This window comes from Erigeron canadensis, chromosome 9, assembly GCF_010389155.1.
Source record: "Erigeron canadensis isolate Cc75 chromosome 9, C_canadensis_v1, whole genome shotgun sequence".
Taxonomy (NCBI): Eukaryota; Viridiplantae; Streptophyta; class Magnoliopsida; order Asterales; family Asteraceae; genus Erigeron; species Erigeron canadensis.
This window is the reverse complement of record NC_057769.1, coordinates 29645086-29662483: the sequence shown is the minus strand read 5'-3', so window position 1 is coordinate 29662483 and position 17398 is coordinate 29645086. Positions and strand designations below refer to the sequence as shown.

At 36.1% G+C, this 17398-nt stretch overlaps 4 protein-coding genes and 2 long non-coding RNA genes across 6 annotated transcripts; 2 read left to right on the top strand and 4 right to left on the bottom strand.

Moving 5' to 3' along the window:
• Window positions 1-5506: 5506 nt before the first annotated feature.
• Window positions 5507-6044, top strand: LOC122583521. Its single transcript, XM_043755917.1, has 3 exons — window positions 5507-5710; window positions 5786-5916; window positions 5961-6044. The coding sequence occupies exons 1-3, from the start codon at window positions 5587-5589 to the stop codon at window positions 6042-6044; spliced, it is 339 nt and encodes a 112-aa protein (XP_043611852.1). The 5' UTR covers window positions 5507-5586.
• A 526-nt stretch (window positions 6045-6570) lies between these two features.
• LOC122583520 lies at window positions 6571-7326 on the top strand. The gene has a single exon (XM_043755916.1). It carries the CDS (start codon window positions 6571-6573, stop codon window positions 7324-7326), a length of 756 nt encoding a protein of 251 aa, XP_043611851.1.
• A 230-nt stretch (window positions 7327-7556) lies between these two features.
• On the bottom strand, window positions 7557-8507 carry LOC122583821. Its single transcript, XM_043756201.1, has 3 exons — window positions 8352-8507; window positions 8188-8280; window positions 7557-8111 (listed from the first exon to the last, which is right to left on the bottom strand). Exons 1-3 carry the CDS (start codon window positions 8499-8501, stop codon window positions 7629-7631), a joined length of 726 nt encoding a protein of 241 aa, XP_043612136.1. The 5' UTR covers window positions 8502-8507; the 3' UTR covers window positions 7557-7628.
• A 510-nt stretch (window positions 8508-9017) lies between these two features.
• Window positions 9018-9835, bottom strand: LOC122580888. Its single transcript, XR_006320906.1, has 3 exons — window positions 9745-9835; window positions 9158-9253; window positions 9018-9052 (listed from the first exon to the last, which is right to left on the bottom strand). It is a non-coding gene; the product is annotated as an uncharacterized LOC122580888 (long non-coding RNA).
• Window positions 9836-11519: 1684 nt separating this feature from the next.
• Window positions 11520-11894, bottom strand: LOC122583519. The gene has a single exon (XM_043755915.1). The coding sequence runs from the start codon at window positions 11892-11894 to the stop codon at window positions 11520-11522; it is 375 nt and encodes a 124-aa protein (XP_043611850.1).
• Window positions 11895-13088: 1194 nt separating this feature from the next.
• Window positions 13089-14981, bottom strand: LOC122583787. Its single transcript, XR_006321324.1, has 2 exons — window positions 14754-14981; window positions 13089-13395 (listed from the first exon to the last, which is right to left on the bottom strand). It is a non-coding gene; the product is annotated as an uncharacterized LOC122583787 (long non-coding RNA).
• Window positions 14982-17398: the final 2417 nt, after the last annotated feature.

Sequence of the window (17398 nt, the reverse complement as noted above, 5' to 3'; positions counted from 1 at the left end):
AAATCAAAACGTTCGAGATGATATTTGTTAATGAATTGGTATGTAATTTTCAAATTATATAGTTTACACTTTTAGAATATAACAATCTGTAAATTTTTTATTTAACTAAAGTTGAAAAAAGGGTGTAAACTGAAATCAATATTTATATGGAGTTAATTTTCGTATGTTTTTTCTTTAGCTTCCGTATTAATTAAGTTGTGATATTTGATTAATATATTTTAAGAATACCCGTCCATTGGACGGGCCTGAGCAATAGTATATATATATATCTATATATATATATTAAAACAATAAGAATCCTAGCCTTCTTTCAATCTAAAGCTAATTTTAAATATTGCCACATAGGATTTTATCCTACGTGGCATCTCCATACATTTTTTACAATATATTTATTTTATAACCTTTATTTATTCTCAAAATAATTATTTTATTTTATTAAATATAATATAATATATTAATTATAATTATATACACAAGATAAAAAAATAATATCAAAACTCATATTAAAAAAATAAAATAACGTCCATGCATCTACTAAATTGGCACACATATTTGACAAAAATAATATTATTTGTTAAAATATATACAACTTTAAAGACTATATCAAATTTTAGAAATTATTTGAATATATTATTAGATTATATATGACCAATCAATTTTGTTGTTTCTTTTTTTTTTCCTTTCGCCAAAACTTTAACTAAAGTTGGTTGTTATTCTAATCATAAAACAAAGTCTACTATATAATAAAAAGCAAAAACTATAATGATTTTCTCTTATTTATCTATTGGGTTTTTTTTACTTATTCGTATTGTATTTATGTGTATTTCATATGACTAAATTTATATGTATTTTATATGACTAAATTTTTGTCATGTTTGGTTTTTTACTTTGTACATATTATTACGTTTGATGAATATATAACATGCTACATTATTACGCGATTTACGTTTGATTTGTTGTAGTGTTAATCTATAAGGTGAATACATTTTTACGCGATTTATGGCTACACAAATGGTGTTGTTGATGATATATAAATATCTTGGGTTAAATGTTCTTAGAAGGGATGTGTAATCACTATAGTAGGTTAAGTGACTGTGCTATCGACATGTCCGAAAAAACATAGGGTGACCAGAGTGATACATGAATTAACCATGAACTATAACATAATCAATTTTTTCATAATAAACCTATAGAATAGCTATTTACTAATGTATAAAATAATCTTTTTAGCTAGCTGCGCATCGCGTGGGGTAAAATACCTATATATATATATATATATATATATATAGTACGGGTATATAGAAAGAGATAGTAATATTTATTAACAACTCGATCAATAACATATTCAAAAATGTCTCATCGTATTCTAATTTATTCAATTTATCTAATACTGGGCTAAAGAAAAACCATTGGGCTCTTAATAAGTTTTCCACTTATTGTTTTTTCCTGTATTGATGAAGGTTTCACTAATCTTGTCAAATATAGATTTGATGAGGGGACTTTAGCTATATTATTTTTAGGTCATCTAGGATTTGATCTTGAAATGGGCACACCAAAATTAAGAGTGTTAACCAACTATCCCTTCTATCTTTTAAAAAAATATATTAGAGAATGATCAACATTGGACTTAGACTAAAAGTTTAGGACATTAGTACTGGACTAAAAATTCTGTTTTGAGACTTCGAATTTGCCTCCAAAACCATTATTTACATTTAATCTCTATATGTATACTAATTCAGAGACTAAAATCGCACCATCCATATATCCCATTGAATTATTGATGTTTTTAAAGGAGATCGATGTATTTATGGTCCAACTCATGGCTTGGGATCTTATTTCATTTCGGAGCCACATATATAAGGGGGATTTACAGTTGAAAAGTTACTTTGAGAACTTTTTTTTACGAGAATCTTTGAGAACTTTTCAAATCAAGCCCAACCGATGATTGTTCTTTACATGAAAATTGTTTTTTGATTGTTTTCTGAATAACTTATGTGTAATTTTGAAGTTTATAATTGTGTGGAGGCATAAATTATCATCCGTTATACAATTATGTGGAGATTTGGATTCTTGATCTGATACGAACCATGTGATATGATCTGTTGCAGCTGACTTTGTCAACAAACCCACCACTCATGTGGCAGTTAGTTCCCATGATGTCTAGTTTCCCATGATGTCATTTGTTAGTTTCTCACGTTTCTTGTATGCATTTAGTTAAGAAAGGAGTACAAGTCCATGTCTCCACCCTAGGCACGTAGTATCAGTTTCTGCATCAGTTTAGGACCACGTTTACTTATTGTTTGTTTCCTATAAATTGTAGTGTTTGCATATGAATTATCAAGAAGAAAATTGGTAAAAGTTTATGTGTCTTTCTCTCTTATTTCTTTGGAGCCTAACCCCCTCTAAGGGTCCTATCATGATCACATGTGCACGAATATTGCTATGATCACATGTATTTTCAGCCATGAACCTATGAATTGCGATATTACTACTGTGATGGTACAAGATGCATATACAACGAATTTTAACATTGTTTACGATGTTGATGTTTATAATACTTAGAACAATATATATGGATCCGGTCGCATTAAAATGGGTTGATTTACTGTTGCGGAAAGTATTTGGCGACGACATATTGGACATAAGGCGACGTTGCCAAATCTGGCTAGCTTTTTTAATTTTCCTTTATCTTAATGGTATGTTATAATTAACTATGCATCGCGAATTAATTAATTGACACTAATTATTCCTTGATCTACGTACCTGCGGTATGACAATGATCTAATCTAATTAGAACATTAACTCTAGTATGAAGAACAGAAGATGAAAGTTTACACCTTTTGTTTAATTTAAAAAGAATATATATATGTATATTTATGGTTGTTTTTCTTTTAGACTAACAATATGTTATGTATATAGCATAGTCAAGGCATATTTACTATTCAAGCTTACCTTCTACTGTACTGATTTGAGTATTCCTAAGTCGTGGCTTCATGGGACAAGACTAAAAAACACTAAACTACTACGAGTAGTTTACAGTACTCTAGTCATCAAATCATATCAACTAACATGCATCATCACCTATACAATAAAAAAGGGGACGTCTAGGCTGACCACCTCATATGTAATCCGACCACTCCTTTTGGAGCGACTGTCGCTCCTAAAGGGGTAGTAGGATACGACAACGGGCGACAACATACGACAAATGTTATGTACGATTCGAACCTACCACCCCTTTAGGAGCGACAGTCACTCCTAAAGGGGTGGTAGGTTCGAATCTAACTATTTGCCCGTATAATGTTTCTGTTTCCCCGTGACAATTCACCCTTTAAAAGTTCGATCGTTTTCATTTTCATTCATTCAAACTCATTCATTCCCCGTGACAAATGTTTCTGTCGCCCCTTCATTTTCATTTTCATTTTCATTTATTCAAACTCATTTTCATTTTAGATGGATTGCTTGGAGGAAATTTTCTTAAATCCAAATGCGCCGGAAAGTGTAAATGACGAGTTTGTGTACGAAGAGCCTGATGACGAATTTGAATCCCCAGATGTCCGTGCTGAATTTGATTACGATCACGATGTTTTTTATACCAAGGAGGTATGTATATAATCCAACCTTTTCATTTTTTGTGTTGTTATTTTGTGAGTAATTGTATTTTGTTATTATTCATTAGATTTGTTGCTATAAAAGTATGTAAGAAAACTAATTATTAAAACTACGGATAAAAAATTGTTTATAAAAACATATTAAAAAATGTACGTAAAAATGTAGATTAACAAAAGCTATTGAAAAATTGTTAAAAAAAAGTGTATAAAAAAGTGTATTATAAAAAAGTGTATAAAAAGTGTATTATAAAAAAGTGTATAAGAAAGTGGATTATAAAAAAGTATATAAAATAGTGTATTAAAAAAAATGTATTATGAAAAAGTGCATATAAAATCTAATTATAAAAAAGTATATAAAAAAGTAAAATTAAAAGTGTATAAAAAGTGTATTAAAAAAAGTGTATAAAATATTTCAGGTGTTTGACACACACATAGATTTGGTAGACTGGGCTCAAAGAACGGCAAAGGAGCTTGGTTATGTGTTAGTAACACGAAGATCAAATGCCACAAAAGGCGGAGAAGTTAAAAAGGTGGTCCTTATTTGCAACCGTGGTGGAAAAAAAGATAAGCGGTCAACCGGGGCACCCAAAGGGAGTACCAAAATTGACTGTCCATTCAAATTGGTAGGCCGTCTGACAAATGACCATAGTTGGTGGGTTGAAGTTATAGATCACCGACATAACCATCCATCAGCTCGTAATTTGGAAGGTATTGCGTACGCAAGACGACTAACCGATGTTCAAAAAGAATTTGTGGACGAAAAGGCGTTGCTAGGTTTTGGGCCAAATAGCATAAGGGACCAATTGAAGGATGCATTTCCCGGCATCTTGACCCGTTCACAAGACATTTCTAACTACCTGCGGCAACACCGGCTAAAGCACGCCCAACAACGAGGGGAAACTCGAATGCAGGTGAAATAAGAAACATACATGCATGTGGATCGTATAACTATATGTTTATTTTTAAAAAAAATACGACTTCCTTATACTTTGGTTGTTTACCCGTTGCAGATCGTGCTCCAATTACTATCTGACCATCAGTACACGTATCAGTACACGACGGATAGCAAAACCGGATGTTTGACCAATCTCTTTTTCGTACATCCTACATCACTTGACATATGGCGTGCATTTCCTTGGATCATTGAAATAGACGCCACGTATAAAACCAACGTTTACAACATGCCGCTTGTTGAGATTGTGGGTGTCACTCCAACTGGCAAGACATTCAGCATTGCGCACGCACTTATTGAAAATGAGCAACATGCGGCATACACATGGGTGTTACAGTGCTTGAGGTCGACGCTCGAAGAAGGGTTCGTCGTGCGTGTGGCACTCACTGATCGGGATCTGGCCCTCATGAAAGCGGTTAAGGATGTGATGCCGGAAACGAAGCTGATACTGTGTAGAATACACATTTGGAGGAATATTGAGTTACATGCCAACCCATCGTTGGGTCAAAAAAAGATTATGGTTCGTTTAGACAACGGTGGGATAAACTCGTAAAGTCAATCACGGTTAAAGAATACGCAGAGAATGAGCAGCGGCTAAAAGTATTCTTGGCAGATAAACCAAGTATATACATCCCGTCCCCATACTGTTTTTATGATAACGCTTACGATGTAACCATGTAGCTAAATCACTTTTTATTTTCCTGCAGATCTTTATAAGTATCTACAAATACAGTGGCTTGCCTCGTACAAGGAGTTATTTATGTCATGTTGGGTCGACCAACACCGCAACTATCGTAACTACACTACCAACAGGGTTGAGAGCGAGCATTCTTTGCTGAAGTCAGTTATGCATCAAAAGCGGCTTACGTTCCACAGAATCGTTGAATGTGTTAACTCTGTTGTCAGCGGGCAATACACCGAAATAAAGGGTCACTGGAACATTGCAGGCAGTACAATCAAAATAAACACAACTATCCCTGTTTAAAGGATTTGCTCGGTAAAGCCTCCCATGTAGCCTTGCAAATTATGGTTGACGAAATTGATCGATTGAAAAATACACTAAAAGGGGACGTGTCAAAGTGCGGGTGTACAGTATGGGCTAGCTGTGGCTTGCCATGTAGTTGTCGACTTCTAACATACATGCAGGAACGTAAGTACAGTTCATTCAAATACAAATGGTCCATTTTACTTAAAAATACTTAATGTAATATTTTTATTCCTGCAGGAAGGCGTGTTCAAGAATATGAGATAGATGCATTTTGGTGCAGGCTCGATATAAACCCGTCCACCTGCCTGCCTGGAAATGTGAAGAAAGACTCGGATGATGACGAGCCTGTTGAGGACTTTTGTGGCGAGGTTACTACTGCCTTGGAACGACAACCCATTAAACAAAGGAAAAGCTTGATGTCAAAAATAAAGGACCTCATCTATCCGGGTCGGTCCAAAATCAAGGATCCGGAGGTCCAAAAGAAAATACGTGGTAGACCTGTTGGGTCAAAGAAAAAGGTATATTATTATAGTCTAGCAAATTATTAATTGTTAAATACTATACGGGTATACATTTAACTTAATTATTCATTCATTCATTGCAGATGCCAGACTTGAACGTATCACCTCCGATGCCACCACCACCAAAGATGAAAAAGTCGAGGTCCGTGCACGTGACAACACCTAAGTATCCGGATACCGCACCAGACTCAGGCTCATGCTACAGAGACTTTCAGGCGGCGAGACACAGTGACCATGTGCCCACGCAGTCACGTTTCGCGGAGCCTGACACCGAATTACGGGAGGACACCCGTGGATATATTGATGAGTTGATCCGATCGTCACAATTTTCAGCAGCAGGGCCGAGTAATAAGCCTACAACCGAACCCTCATTCTTAGATCAGTTGTTCTGCGCAGCCGAACCCGCGTACTATCCTGTGCCACCAACAGCACCAACAGGCGTAGTGGATCGATCAGTTCTTCAGTGCTGATACTTATTTTCCTGTAGGTCCTAGCACTCCGATGCCAGCTGCACCATCATCGTACTTTGATTTTTTCACTACGCCCACACAACCTTCGATGCCACCAGCACCATCACCTCCGATGCCACCAGCACCAGCACCATCACCAATATCTCCGATGCCACACAACCTTGATGACATACCGAATGTATTTAGACCATACGTCAAGGGGATTATTAATGTCAGTGGTGATGGCAACTGTGGATTCCGGGCACTTGTTGTTGCATTGGGGTACGATGAAAACGAAGGTTACGAGTGGATCCGACTACATATGTTGGCCGAGTATGAAAACAACAAACAATTCTACGATGAACTAACAAGATGGGGACAGGTTGAAGCGAGGTTTTTTGAGGGGTTATCAAGGTCTTATGTAGGGGTGTTTAGACCAACTGGCTACTGGATGCACATGACTATGGGGGCCATGTTGTTGTCCAACAGGATGGGTATAGTAATTAACTGTTTATCTACTGCCGCCAGTTGGACTTCGTTCCCATTTACCTATGGTCCTGATGAGATGCCTAGGACAGAGCCCATATCAATAGCATTAGTACATGGTCACGGTCACTATATCATGGTGCAGTTGGAAGGTGACTACCCGATGGCCCCGGAGATCGCATATTGGGTACAGGATCGTGTAAGGCCTCCCGTGAGCAAATGGAAAGATTTGTACCGACACCGCCAGTTAGCCTACAATAGATATATAGATGCAACAAAACCTCCTCCCATCTATATGGGAACAGTGGACTCATCTGATTAAGATTGTAATAAAGTTTTTTGTTTTTTGTTATGCCCGTTTTTTTTTTCCTTTTTTTTTATTAAAGAAAACTTGGGGTGTTACTTCGTAACTTTATCATCTTTTTACTTGCTATATTCATTTTAATAATATAATAATACTACGAAATTTGGGGTGTTACATTTTTGCAAACCGGATAGTCCACCATCATTATAAACAAACACTACACAAATAATAAAAATGTCCATATCAAATACAAATAATAAAAATGTACATAACAAACTGTATTTATAAAAATGTCCATACTTCGTACAAATAAAAAAAGTCTAATCACCGGAACCGTCGTCGTCCTCACCGGCATTATCATCACCCACACCTGGTCCGGATACAGAGCCTGTTCCACTAAAAAATCCACTCATATCCGACAAGCTACCAAATTCCCCTGATGGAGGTCCATAATGCGCCGATGTCCCATCCCATAACTGGCGGGGGTCGAAATACTCATCACCAGGCTGGTTCAAGTCAACATAGTAGCCGGAAGGTTGGGATCCAGAGGGGCCAGAATAGGATCCAGACGGGCCGGAGGAGGATCCAGACGGGACAGAATACGATCCAGATTGGCCTTCCGGAGGTCCATAATGTGGTTGCGGCAACTCAACAGGGAAATCATGGGATCCGAAACCCCTGAGAATCCTCCCTAGTCCGCGCTGATGTCCCGATCGCGATCCAAACGCTTCCGGGAACAACTGGGTTGGAGGTGTCGGTGCAGGATCCTGTGAATGTCTCACCTGCGCAGCTTCCAGACGGGACTGCATATAAAAGTAAGGTAAGTTTAATAAATGGAGCAGTAATTATAAGTAATTTAACTTAAAGTTATGTATATACCGCAACTTCCGGAGGTTGTAGTCTGTGGGTTGCCGCCCAAGTCGACTCCCACGTGGGCGGTGGCCCCTCCTTCTTTTCGTTATGGTGCTTGGCCTGCAAACAAGTCAAATAATTAGCATAAAAAAAACACAAGAATTGTATACTTTTGTTAAAACCAAACGTACCAACGCCCGATCGTGGGCAAGAGAAATAGATCGCCGACCCTGAGTCCCCACCGCCTGTTTGGACCGGTTTGTCTTGTTTGTCTCGGCCCGCTTGACCCGGTCATCCCTCGTATAGAAACGCAATAGTTTTCCCCACTCTTCCGGGTCCATACCAGCTGGCGGTGTTGTCTGCAGGGTATCTGCTGCGCCTACACCCCCCCCCCCCCCCCCCCCCCCCGTGCTGTAAAATGCTGAGATTTGAATTTTGACTTTCTCTGCCTATATATGCTAGCTGCATCAGCACGGAAATCCTGTTTTGCTGCCTTCCGGGTGGGGTCATCCTCATCAAGCTCTAAGTACTGGTCCATCGCAAACCAGCGCTACATTGTTTACAAATACAAGTTAGCATTTTCGGGGTTATCATTGTAAAACATATTAAGTAAAAAAATATAAAAAGAAACATATTCTAACCTGTATTTCCTCCAAGATATTGTCCCTCAGAGACTCAGGCACATCGTCCCATGACTCGTAGTACTGGGGGACATCTTCGATCAATGAGCCTAACAAAGATTTGTACATAGCCCCGTAGTCCCCAATCGACTGAAAGGTCTTTGATTTGTAATCGAAGTACATGGGTAACGGGCCTCCATTTTTCTTTAAGGCAGCCTCAAGGTTTAGATGTTTGGTTGCCCCTCTTGGTGGTGGTGGTGTTTTCTTCGACCCTACAAAACCAATAAGTAACAATAACATAAATAAGTTACTTTAAACGATAAGAATACAATTATTTCAATGCATAACTAAATTTAATGTAAAGTCAATTTTCTTACCGCTGTTTTTGCAGCCTGTTATTTTCTTCCACCACGATCGGTGCGGATCGTTTCCATCGCCGTCGCCGCCGTGAGCTCCTAGCATTTTTCTTATATCTACATAAATAATACACGTATTATAATACTTTTTATATCAACTTTTTTAACTACTTTTTTTTTAACTTAATTTTTTATGACTTTTGTACTACTACTTTTTCAATATATGTTTTAATATCTTTTTATACTTATGTTTTAATACCTTTTTTATTTATACATTTTTATATTTTCTAATACAAACATTTTCTAGTACAAACTTTTATAAACTTTTTTTTAAATATATTTTTTATATACTATGTAATACACTTTTTTTACATTTTATATTTTTTACACTTTTTTACAAACATTTTTACATAACAAAAACAAGAACAACAACAAGAACACAAGAACAACAATACATTAAATCTATGGGCGTATACAATACGTTAAATCTATGGGCATATAAGATCGATCCTAATACATCTATGCATAACAAGAATAACATCAAACTAATACATATACTATATAGCAAATTAATAGATATGAAATAAAAAATAAAAATAAAAACTTACTTCAACGTTGGGTTTACGAAAGGGGTAACGACGGGTCGCTCCTAAAGCCTCACTGAAAAACTGGGTCGCTCCTAAAGCCTCACCGGAATATCTTGGCCGAAAAATATGGGGGAGAGGGGGGTTGGATCGGTTGGAATGGAGAAGAGAAAGGGAGAAGGGAATGAATAAGGGGATGGATCGGTTTTAATATTTTCGAGGCACCCCTTTAGGAGCGACAGTCGCTCCTAAAGAGTGGTTTGACGGGTCAACGGTTCCAACGGGTATATGCATAGGTATCCGCGAGCAATAAATGGGTCGACCCTTTAGGAGCGACTGTCGCTCCTAAAGAGGGGTGGTCGGGTTACCGAACATTCCGTGGTCGGGGTATGTGGCCTGATAAAAAATCATACAAACTGACATTCATTCCCCACACCCCCAGCAGACTGAAAATATCTTTCTCTCTCTCTCTCTCACATAAAAATAAAAAAAGTAAAATACAGGTCCTTGTACCTATTTCTATTTTATTTGTAGTTTCTAATCATGATAGCCTCCATAAGACTACTAGAAGTGGAGGCATTCCCTCCACTTTGGGAATGCCCTTCCACCACTCTCTTCTTGACACATGTCCCTAATCAATGATTGGAGGCATTCCCTCATTTATGGGGCATTCTTTTGGAGTGGAGGCATTCCCTGATTTTTTTATTATTTTTTTTAAAAATTTTTTTTAAATATTGAAATTAAATATAAAAATATACAGATTTTGAATATTAACGGATATATTAAACAGTAACGGCTACTTTTCAAATTCTGAATTTTCATCTATAAATACTCCATCATCCTCTCATTCTCAAAACACAACTCAAAATTTAAAAAAATTTAAAAACACACACATTCGAGATGAACTTTAGGCGAGGAAGAGGACGAGATGAACCAACCCGTCCTATCGGACAACCGCAACCCACACGAGGCAGAGGACGAGGAAGAGCACGGGGGCAACCCACACGAGGCAGAGCACGAGGCGGACCAACTCGTGCCCCTGTTCAGTCATCCATTCCACCACCTTTTCAACCATGAGTTCAACATGAAGGACTGCATCCTCGTCGTCTGGAGTTCACATTGACGGCGGAGTTTTCAACCCGCGTAAACCTGCAAGCAACAGACGATGAAGAACTGAACGCGGTATGGGATTCTACCATGGCTCAAATCGAAAGCGGCCAACTTAGGACATGCATTCCAGGGCAGAACCGAATTCACGATGACGGGAGACCTGAAGGATACCAGACTGATCCTGGTGAAGAGTACGTCAACGATTTTCAATCGGAAGAGGAAGATTATCACTACGAATACCAGCGCCGTAATGACGGTGACAGTGACAATTCATCGACCGATTCCCTCTATGGCTGGCGTTACCCGCCACTCTCTCCTAGTCCGTAATTCTTATTTAATGTATTTGTGTGATGTGTTTGTGTTAAGTAATGTTTTAATTTTGTGTGGTGTGTTTGTGTTAAGTTATGTAATGTTTCGTGATTAATAAATGTAATGTATTTGTGTTTAGTAATGTAATGTGTTTTTTATTTTTTGGTGTTTAAATATTGGTGACATACTTGATCAAATAAAAACAAATAAAACATAAATACATTAAACACACTTTAAACACACATTTATTAAATTTAAACATACATTAAACACACATTTATTATATTAAAAAAAACATACATTTATTTTAAAGACTAACACATACATAAAACATAAATAAAAACATAGATAACATAAATAAAACATACGTAGATAGATAACTAGAAATTCATAAATATCGCACTAGCTCGTAGAATATTCCACTTCGCGATGTACAGAAACTGAGGATGGGTGAGATTATACTCGACTAAAGCATTTTCGAGAACCATCCGGTTGTTTTGGTTGTTTTGGTTGTTCAAACGAGCCACGATGTGCTGGAAATTCATAATATCCCGATGCATCTTCCGCCATTTTCCTTGCAAACTCTCAATGGTCCTTTCCTCGCCTTGATTATTTTGTAGATTATTAAACACTAACTTTAAACGAAACCAAAATGTTCTCCCTTGTTGGTACCTCGTTGCGTTTGGATCTTTGGATACTTCAAGCCAAGCTCTCGCTAAATTCATAGTCTCGTCTGCAGTCCATAGTCTAGCCATTTGTTGTTTGATTTTTTAAAAAATAAAGAGAAGAATGGAGAAAATAAGAAGATAATGAAGAAGAAATGTAAGAAAATGTATAAAAATGAGGAAGTGGTGGTGTTTAGTATATATAGATGGAGATATTTGATTAATTAAAAAAAAAAACGGTCAAATATGAGAAAAAGACAAACCAAGTGAAGCCTCCCGGACGCATTCAAAAAGCAAAGGGGCACGCTTTTCAACCAGCCGGAGCGCCCCCCGGGACCGAGCTCTGGCGTTCCGGGGGCGTTCCCAGGCGTTCCCGACGAGAAAATTGAGACGGAACGGGCTACTCCGTGTAGTCTAACCCATCCCTTCTCCTCACACGGCTAAAGGTAAGTATTTTATATATATTTATATCACAAAAGTGATGTATTGTGTGTCAATTTGAAATATAATATAAAGTAAAGTAACATGTCAATCAATCAAATGTATCATGATTTTAGGTATAGTCTAGTAATATTTCAATCAATCAAACTATCCCATAACCCTAGGGCCTAAAGTTAACATTAATTTATTATATATATTCAATCACAATAATTACCAAATCTTTAAGATTATCACATGATTTATTCATATATTTTGTATATAGGATTCAACTTTTAAAGTTTATTCATGCATTTGTAGAGCCAGGTTCGGTTCGAACAAGATCGGTTTTGACCCGATTGATTCAATTTTTAGTTTTTTTTCTGTTTAATTTGGGCCGGACTCTTTTGCATTTTCTGTATCAAATGGATCACACAACCAACTGAAACGACACAACTCGATTAATAGAAAAATAAGGATTTTTTTTTATTTTTTCTTTTATATATGCCCACTGCGCCGCAGTGGGTGGATGCAATCCCCACTGCGCCGCAGTGGAAGTGACATGCTCCCTGGACCGAGAATCCCCACTGCGCCGCAGTGGGTAAAATTACCCCCACTGCGCCGCAGTGGGCACCAGTTCAGCAACACCAAAAATCGTTAGATGCTTAATCAAACTTACAGACTACCAAAATCAAAACCAAACTTCATAACACAACATTTCTAAGTTCAAATAAGTTATCGACTCAGAAATACGCAAGGTAAAAGTATCCGTTGACCAAACATTCACTTTACCACCAATGGGTCAATTACCCGAGTTGACATCTTACAAATGACGACGTACAAAATTAGAAATTTCGGCATGACCCATTCGTAAAATCATCATCCAAACCTGTTACGGATTATGAGTTTCTCCAAAACACGTTTAAACAAAATCAATACATTACAACTACAAAACGACCCATTTGAAATACCCAAAAACTCGAGTCCAACACTAGACATCATAATAATTCTCCAAAAGACATAACAAGTGTACAAAGAGCCGATAGTTCAAAGGGGTCACTATGGGTCCTATTACCAATACCATTATCCGCATTTAACCAAAGCAACCCATATCCATTAAGCATCTTTAACTTCAATCTTTATAATACTTACTTTCTTCCGCATCCGGGACAACCTATAAAAGGGTAAACAACTAAAAAGTAAGCAAAGCTTAGTGAATAATCTTGCATACGTTTATACATACGAAGGAGGGCAATGCTCAAGGGACTGTTGCATATGGACTATGACACCGTCGTGTCATATCCATAATACTCACCCTTGGGCTAGGCATTACATGGATCCATATAAGCAAATGATTACCATCACAATCAAATATATCAATAAGAAATGCTCCACATGAGCCTATGGCCACCGATTAGGCCTGTAATCAAACTTAACCATAAACATGGGACTTAACGCCAAATCAAATACCACCATGGACTCACTCAACATGAATGGTAACTGACCCAAGGCATATATAAAAGTATGCAAGAAAACTCACCTCCTCCGCGAAAACCAAAATTATAAATCAAGAAGACCGCATGAACACAAAACATGTATGCTTCGACCTAGCAACAAATCACAACACATATAGGATCATCAATCACATACTAGGCCATCTAGCCATAATCACTAACATTTCAACACCCAACCCATCATTTACAATCTTATATTAATCTTGGGTTGGTTCACATAACATGTATCTCTTATATCGTTTTCATACAAAAAGTACCATTTTATCATTTGACCAAGCTGCCTTCAAACGAGTGTAACTCAAGTTCTACTCACTCTTTTAACATGATTCCAGTGGCCAAATTTTCATGACACATACACCTACCTTTTATCTTTAGTGACCAATATGTGAATTGTCCTTCAAAGGTGACTTCTGGTCGTTTTAAAAATCAAAACTGCTGCTGTTAAACAGCTTTGACCCTACTGCCTTCAAATGACCATAACTTGAGTTCTACACCATATATTGACCTCATTCCCGTGGCCACTTTTTCTTAACACATTTAGGTACATTTTATATTCAGTGACCAAGATATGAATTAACTTGCAAGAATGTGTTTTACCCGTTTTAACAACAGACATCAGAATCATTTTTGCTGAAAGATCAGCATTGCGCCACTGGATTCAAAAATTCATATCTAGAGTTCTACTTCGAATTTTGAACTTATTCCAGTGGGAAAATTTTGCTAACACAATAACCTACATTTTCTTTTTAGGACTCAACAAGTGAAAATGCTGTCATGGAGGTGTTTAACTCGTTTCACACTCAGGGGCAGAATCTGTCCAGATTTCTTCTTACTTCCATTCATCAAAATCTATCATGCAACTCAATTAAAACCCTAATTTGATTAACTTACAAGAACCCTAATTCATATTATATCAATTTACTCAATATAAAGAAAACCCCCAATTTCCCCAATTCAATTTAATAATAAGAACCTTAATTTCTACAATAATTAAAACTATGATTAATAAGAAAATTACCTTAATGTTTCAAGAACAAAAATCATGAATTCAAGCCCTAATTTCTCCTCCTTCTTCCTCAAAATTTCAGCCACCACCACTAGGCATAAACCCCACTTTTCAATTTCTTAGATGAAGGAAGATTATTATTATGATCAAGCTTTGAAGAATTTCTTGAATTACTTGGAGAATTAGAATTAAGGTAAAGATGGAATGAAGAAAAGATGAATAATGAAAAGGGTTGGTGGTGGAATTGTGATTCAACAAAAAAAAAAAAAGTGTCCCAAATGAGTTTTTGTGGGTATTTTACCCGCTATCCGCTAAAGTTCCAACTAAAACAATCCCATATTCAAAAATAAAATATTAGGAAACTATTTTAATGTCAAAACTATAATATAGGTTAATTTTCATTGGCTTAATAAATTTAGGATGTTACACCAACCAATATCGTTTATACAACCGACAACAGTTAGCAGGTCAACTTACTTTACGCGGCCAATTTTCCAAAAGACTTTCCTGTTTTGAGTTGTAACCAAACTCACTCGGCTTGCCCATTTTTCCAGCTCTTCACTAGAACCTCTATCTGATCGTGAATAGCTAAACCCTTATTTTATGCATTCATGATAGTTATGTCAAAAACTTTGAAAGGTTTGGAACGAGACTTTGCTATACAGTCTCTCAATGCTCATGAGAATGTTTTATGTAGACAACCACACCCATAAATGCAACTGGCTTCATTAATATGTATGGAGTAAATATATAATAATCAATACGTAAATACAACTTTCTAATCCAGCTTTAAGGAACCATCGTATACATATAGAGTTAAGACTATAGAACCACAAATAAAGATCATCCAACATTCATGATTACATATATCTTAATGCCTAAATAGTGGTATGATAAGTCCACAAAAGCATACCAGAATTACACAAGAGTTAAGACTATCATGAAAGTACATACTTAGATGTTCATTACATAACTAGAACAAAAGCTTCATCTTCTTTGCTTATGCAATTTCATTACATACTTAGATTTCATTACATATCTAATTTAAAGTACCTTGGACTGTGTTCATTGACATCTACATCATGGTAAATGTAGACTGATCTGGTCGAGCTCTTTAACATATTTAGGGTGATTTCTGCAGCTGGGTACATTTTTTTTACCTCCTCTAAACAAAACAGAAAAAAACAACAAAAAAACAAGAAATTAAGTGAAGTTAATTGATAAACACAAAAAAACATAACATTAATAAACTTACCTTCTGATTCTAGTGATGTTGTAAGGCTCTCGTAGCTTTCTTAATCGCTTTTGACCTTTTTTGAGCGCCACTGGATCTGCGGAAGCTGTTATATATATTTGGTATATAACAGCTTCGGCAGATCCAGTGTCGCTCAAAAAAGGTCAAAAGGCGATTAAGAAAGCTACGAGAGCCTTATTGATTGGCGAGGCTAACTTCACAAACACTCTAGCTACACTGGAAAGTGATCTAAAAGATTACGATCTCATCCATACAACATCACTAGAATCAGAAGGTAAGTTTATTAATGTTATATTTTTTTGTGTTTATCAATTAACTTCACTTAACTTCTTGTTTTTTTGTTGTTTTTTTCTGTTTTGTTTAGAGGAGGTAAAAAAAATGTACCCAGATGCAGAAATCACCCTAAATATGTTAGTGGATTAAAAACAAATACATTCTTTGTTTGCGGAGCAATTTAGTGGATTAAAAACAAATACATTTGAGTTTCTTACCATGTTTTTTTCTCCTTGCAACAATCTTCGGGAAGGAAAAGTATGGCTGCATGATGAAGATGTTTTGTTTAGGTTTACCAAACAATTTTGTTGTTGTGGCAAATGATGAAAGTTTTGTGGGAAAGGTTTTGTGTATTGTTAGAGCCATGTTTGTGTGTAGTTTGGGAGTTGTAAGGTTCATAGAATACTATGTGTGTATATACTATCGCTGCTTATAAATTTGTTAGACTTCTGAATTTGTTATTTATTTTCTAGTTGTGTTGTTTTTTTTCCTAGTTTTAATTTGTATTTGTATTGTTTTTTAAAATTTAACAAAAGTTTAAGGTGTGTTTTGTAAGTTTTTGGAATTGGCAAATTGGTAGATGTTGACACTACACCCATAAAATTGGCAAGATTTCGGCTAGTATTGGTAAGTTTTTGACTATCATAAATGTCATCTCCTAATTGGCTCAAAATTAGCCAATTTAACCAATTAGCCCATTTTATGGCACTACACCCTTACCCTTTATATAAAGTACTATATTTGCATAGTGAGGTGGTTGTTTCAATAATCTTTTGTATGTATTACTTCCATATGTAATGCTCAAGACATGTTCTATTTTTGTCACTTTATCAATTTCAAAAACAAATAGTAAGTCATGTTATATACGGAGAATATAGTTTAATAAAAAAAAATAATAATAATAACTTGCTAATCAACTTAAGTTAAATCTAGACATTTTAATAAAAGTTTTGTTAATACTGTATATATTAGAGATAATTATAGGCTTGTTTTAATGTTATATGGATACTTGAAAATATTGACTACATTTGAAAATACATCACGTTATAAATTAAGTTTTTAAACACGATTCTATAAAGTTTTTTTAGTATTGTACAATGCATATATATCGCGCGGCTTCATAATTAGG

Bases quoted from the DNA above. Each gene is read 5' to 3' on its own strand.
- LOC122583821 (XM_043756201.1), bottom strand. From the start codon at position 8,501: ATGGACCCGGAAGAGTGGGGAAAACTATTGCGTTTCTATACGAGGGAT. The intron at 8,281-8,351 runs GTACGTTTGGTT...ACTTGTTTGCAG, and splicing joins TTGCCCACGATCGGGCGTTG to GCCAAGCACCATAACGAAAA. The intron at 8,112-8,187 runs GTATATACATAA...TTTTATATGCAG, and splicing joins TACAACCTCCGGAAGTTGCG to TCCCGTCTGGAAGCTGCGCA.
- LOC122583521 (XM_043755917.1), top strand. From the start codon at position 5,587: ATGGTTGACGAAATTGATCGATTGAAAAATACACTAAAAGGGGACGTG. The intron at 5,711-5,785 runs GTAAGTACAGTT...TTATTCCTGCAG, and splicing joins TCTAACATACATGCAGGAAC to GAAGGCGTGTTCAAGAATAT. The intron at 5,917-5,960 runs GTTACTACTGCC...ACAAAGGAAAAG, and splicing joins TTGAGGACTTTTGTGGCGAG to CTTGATGTCAAAAATAAAGG.
- LOC122583519 (XM_043755915.1), bottom strand. From the start codon at position 11,894: ATGGCTAGACTATGGACTGCAGACGAGACTATGAATTTAGCGAGAGCT.
- LOC122583520 (XM_043755916.1), top strand. From the start codon at position 6,571: ATGCCAGCTGCACCATCATCGTACTTTGATTTTTTCACTACGCCCACA.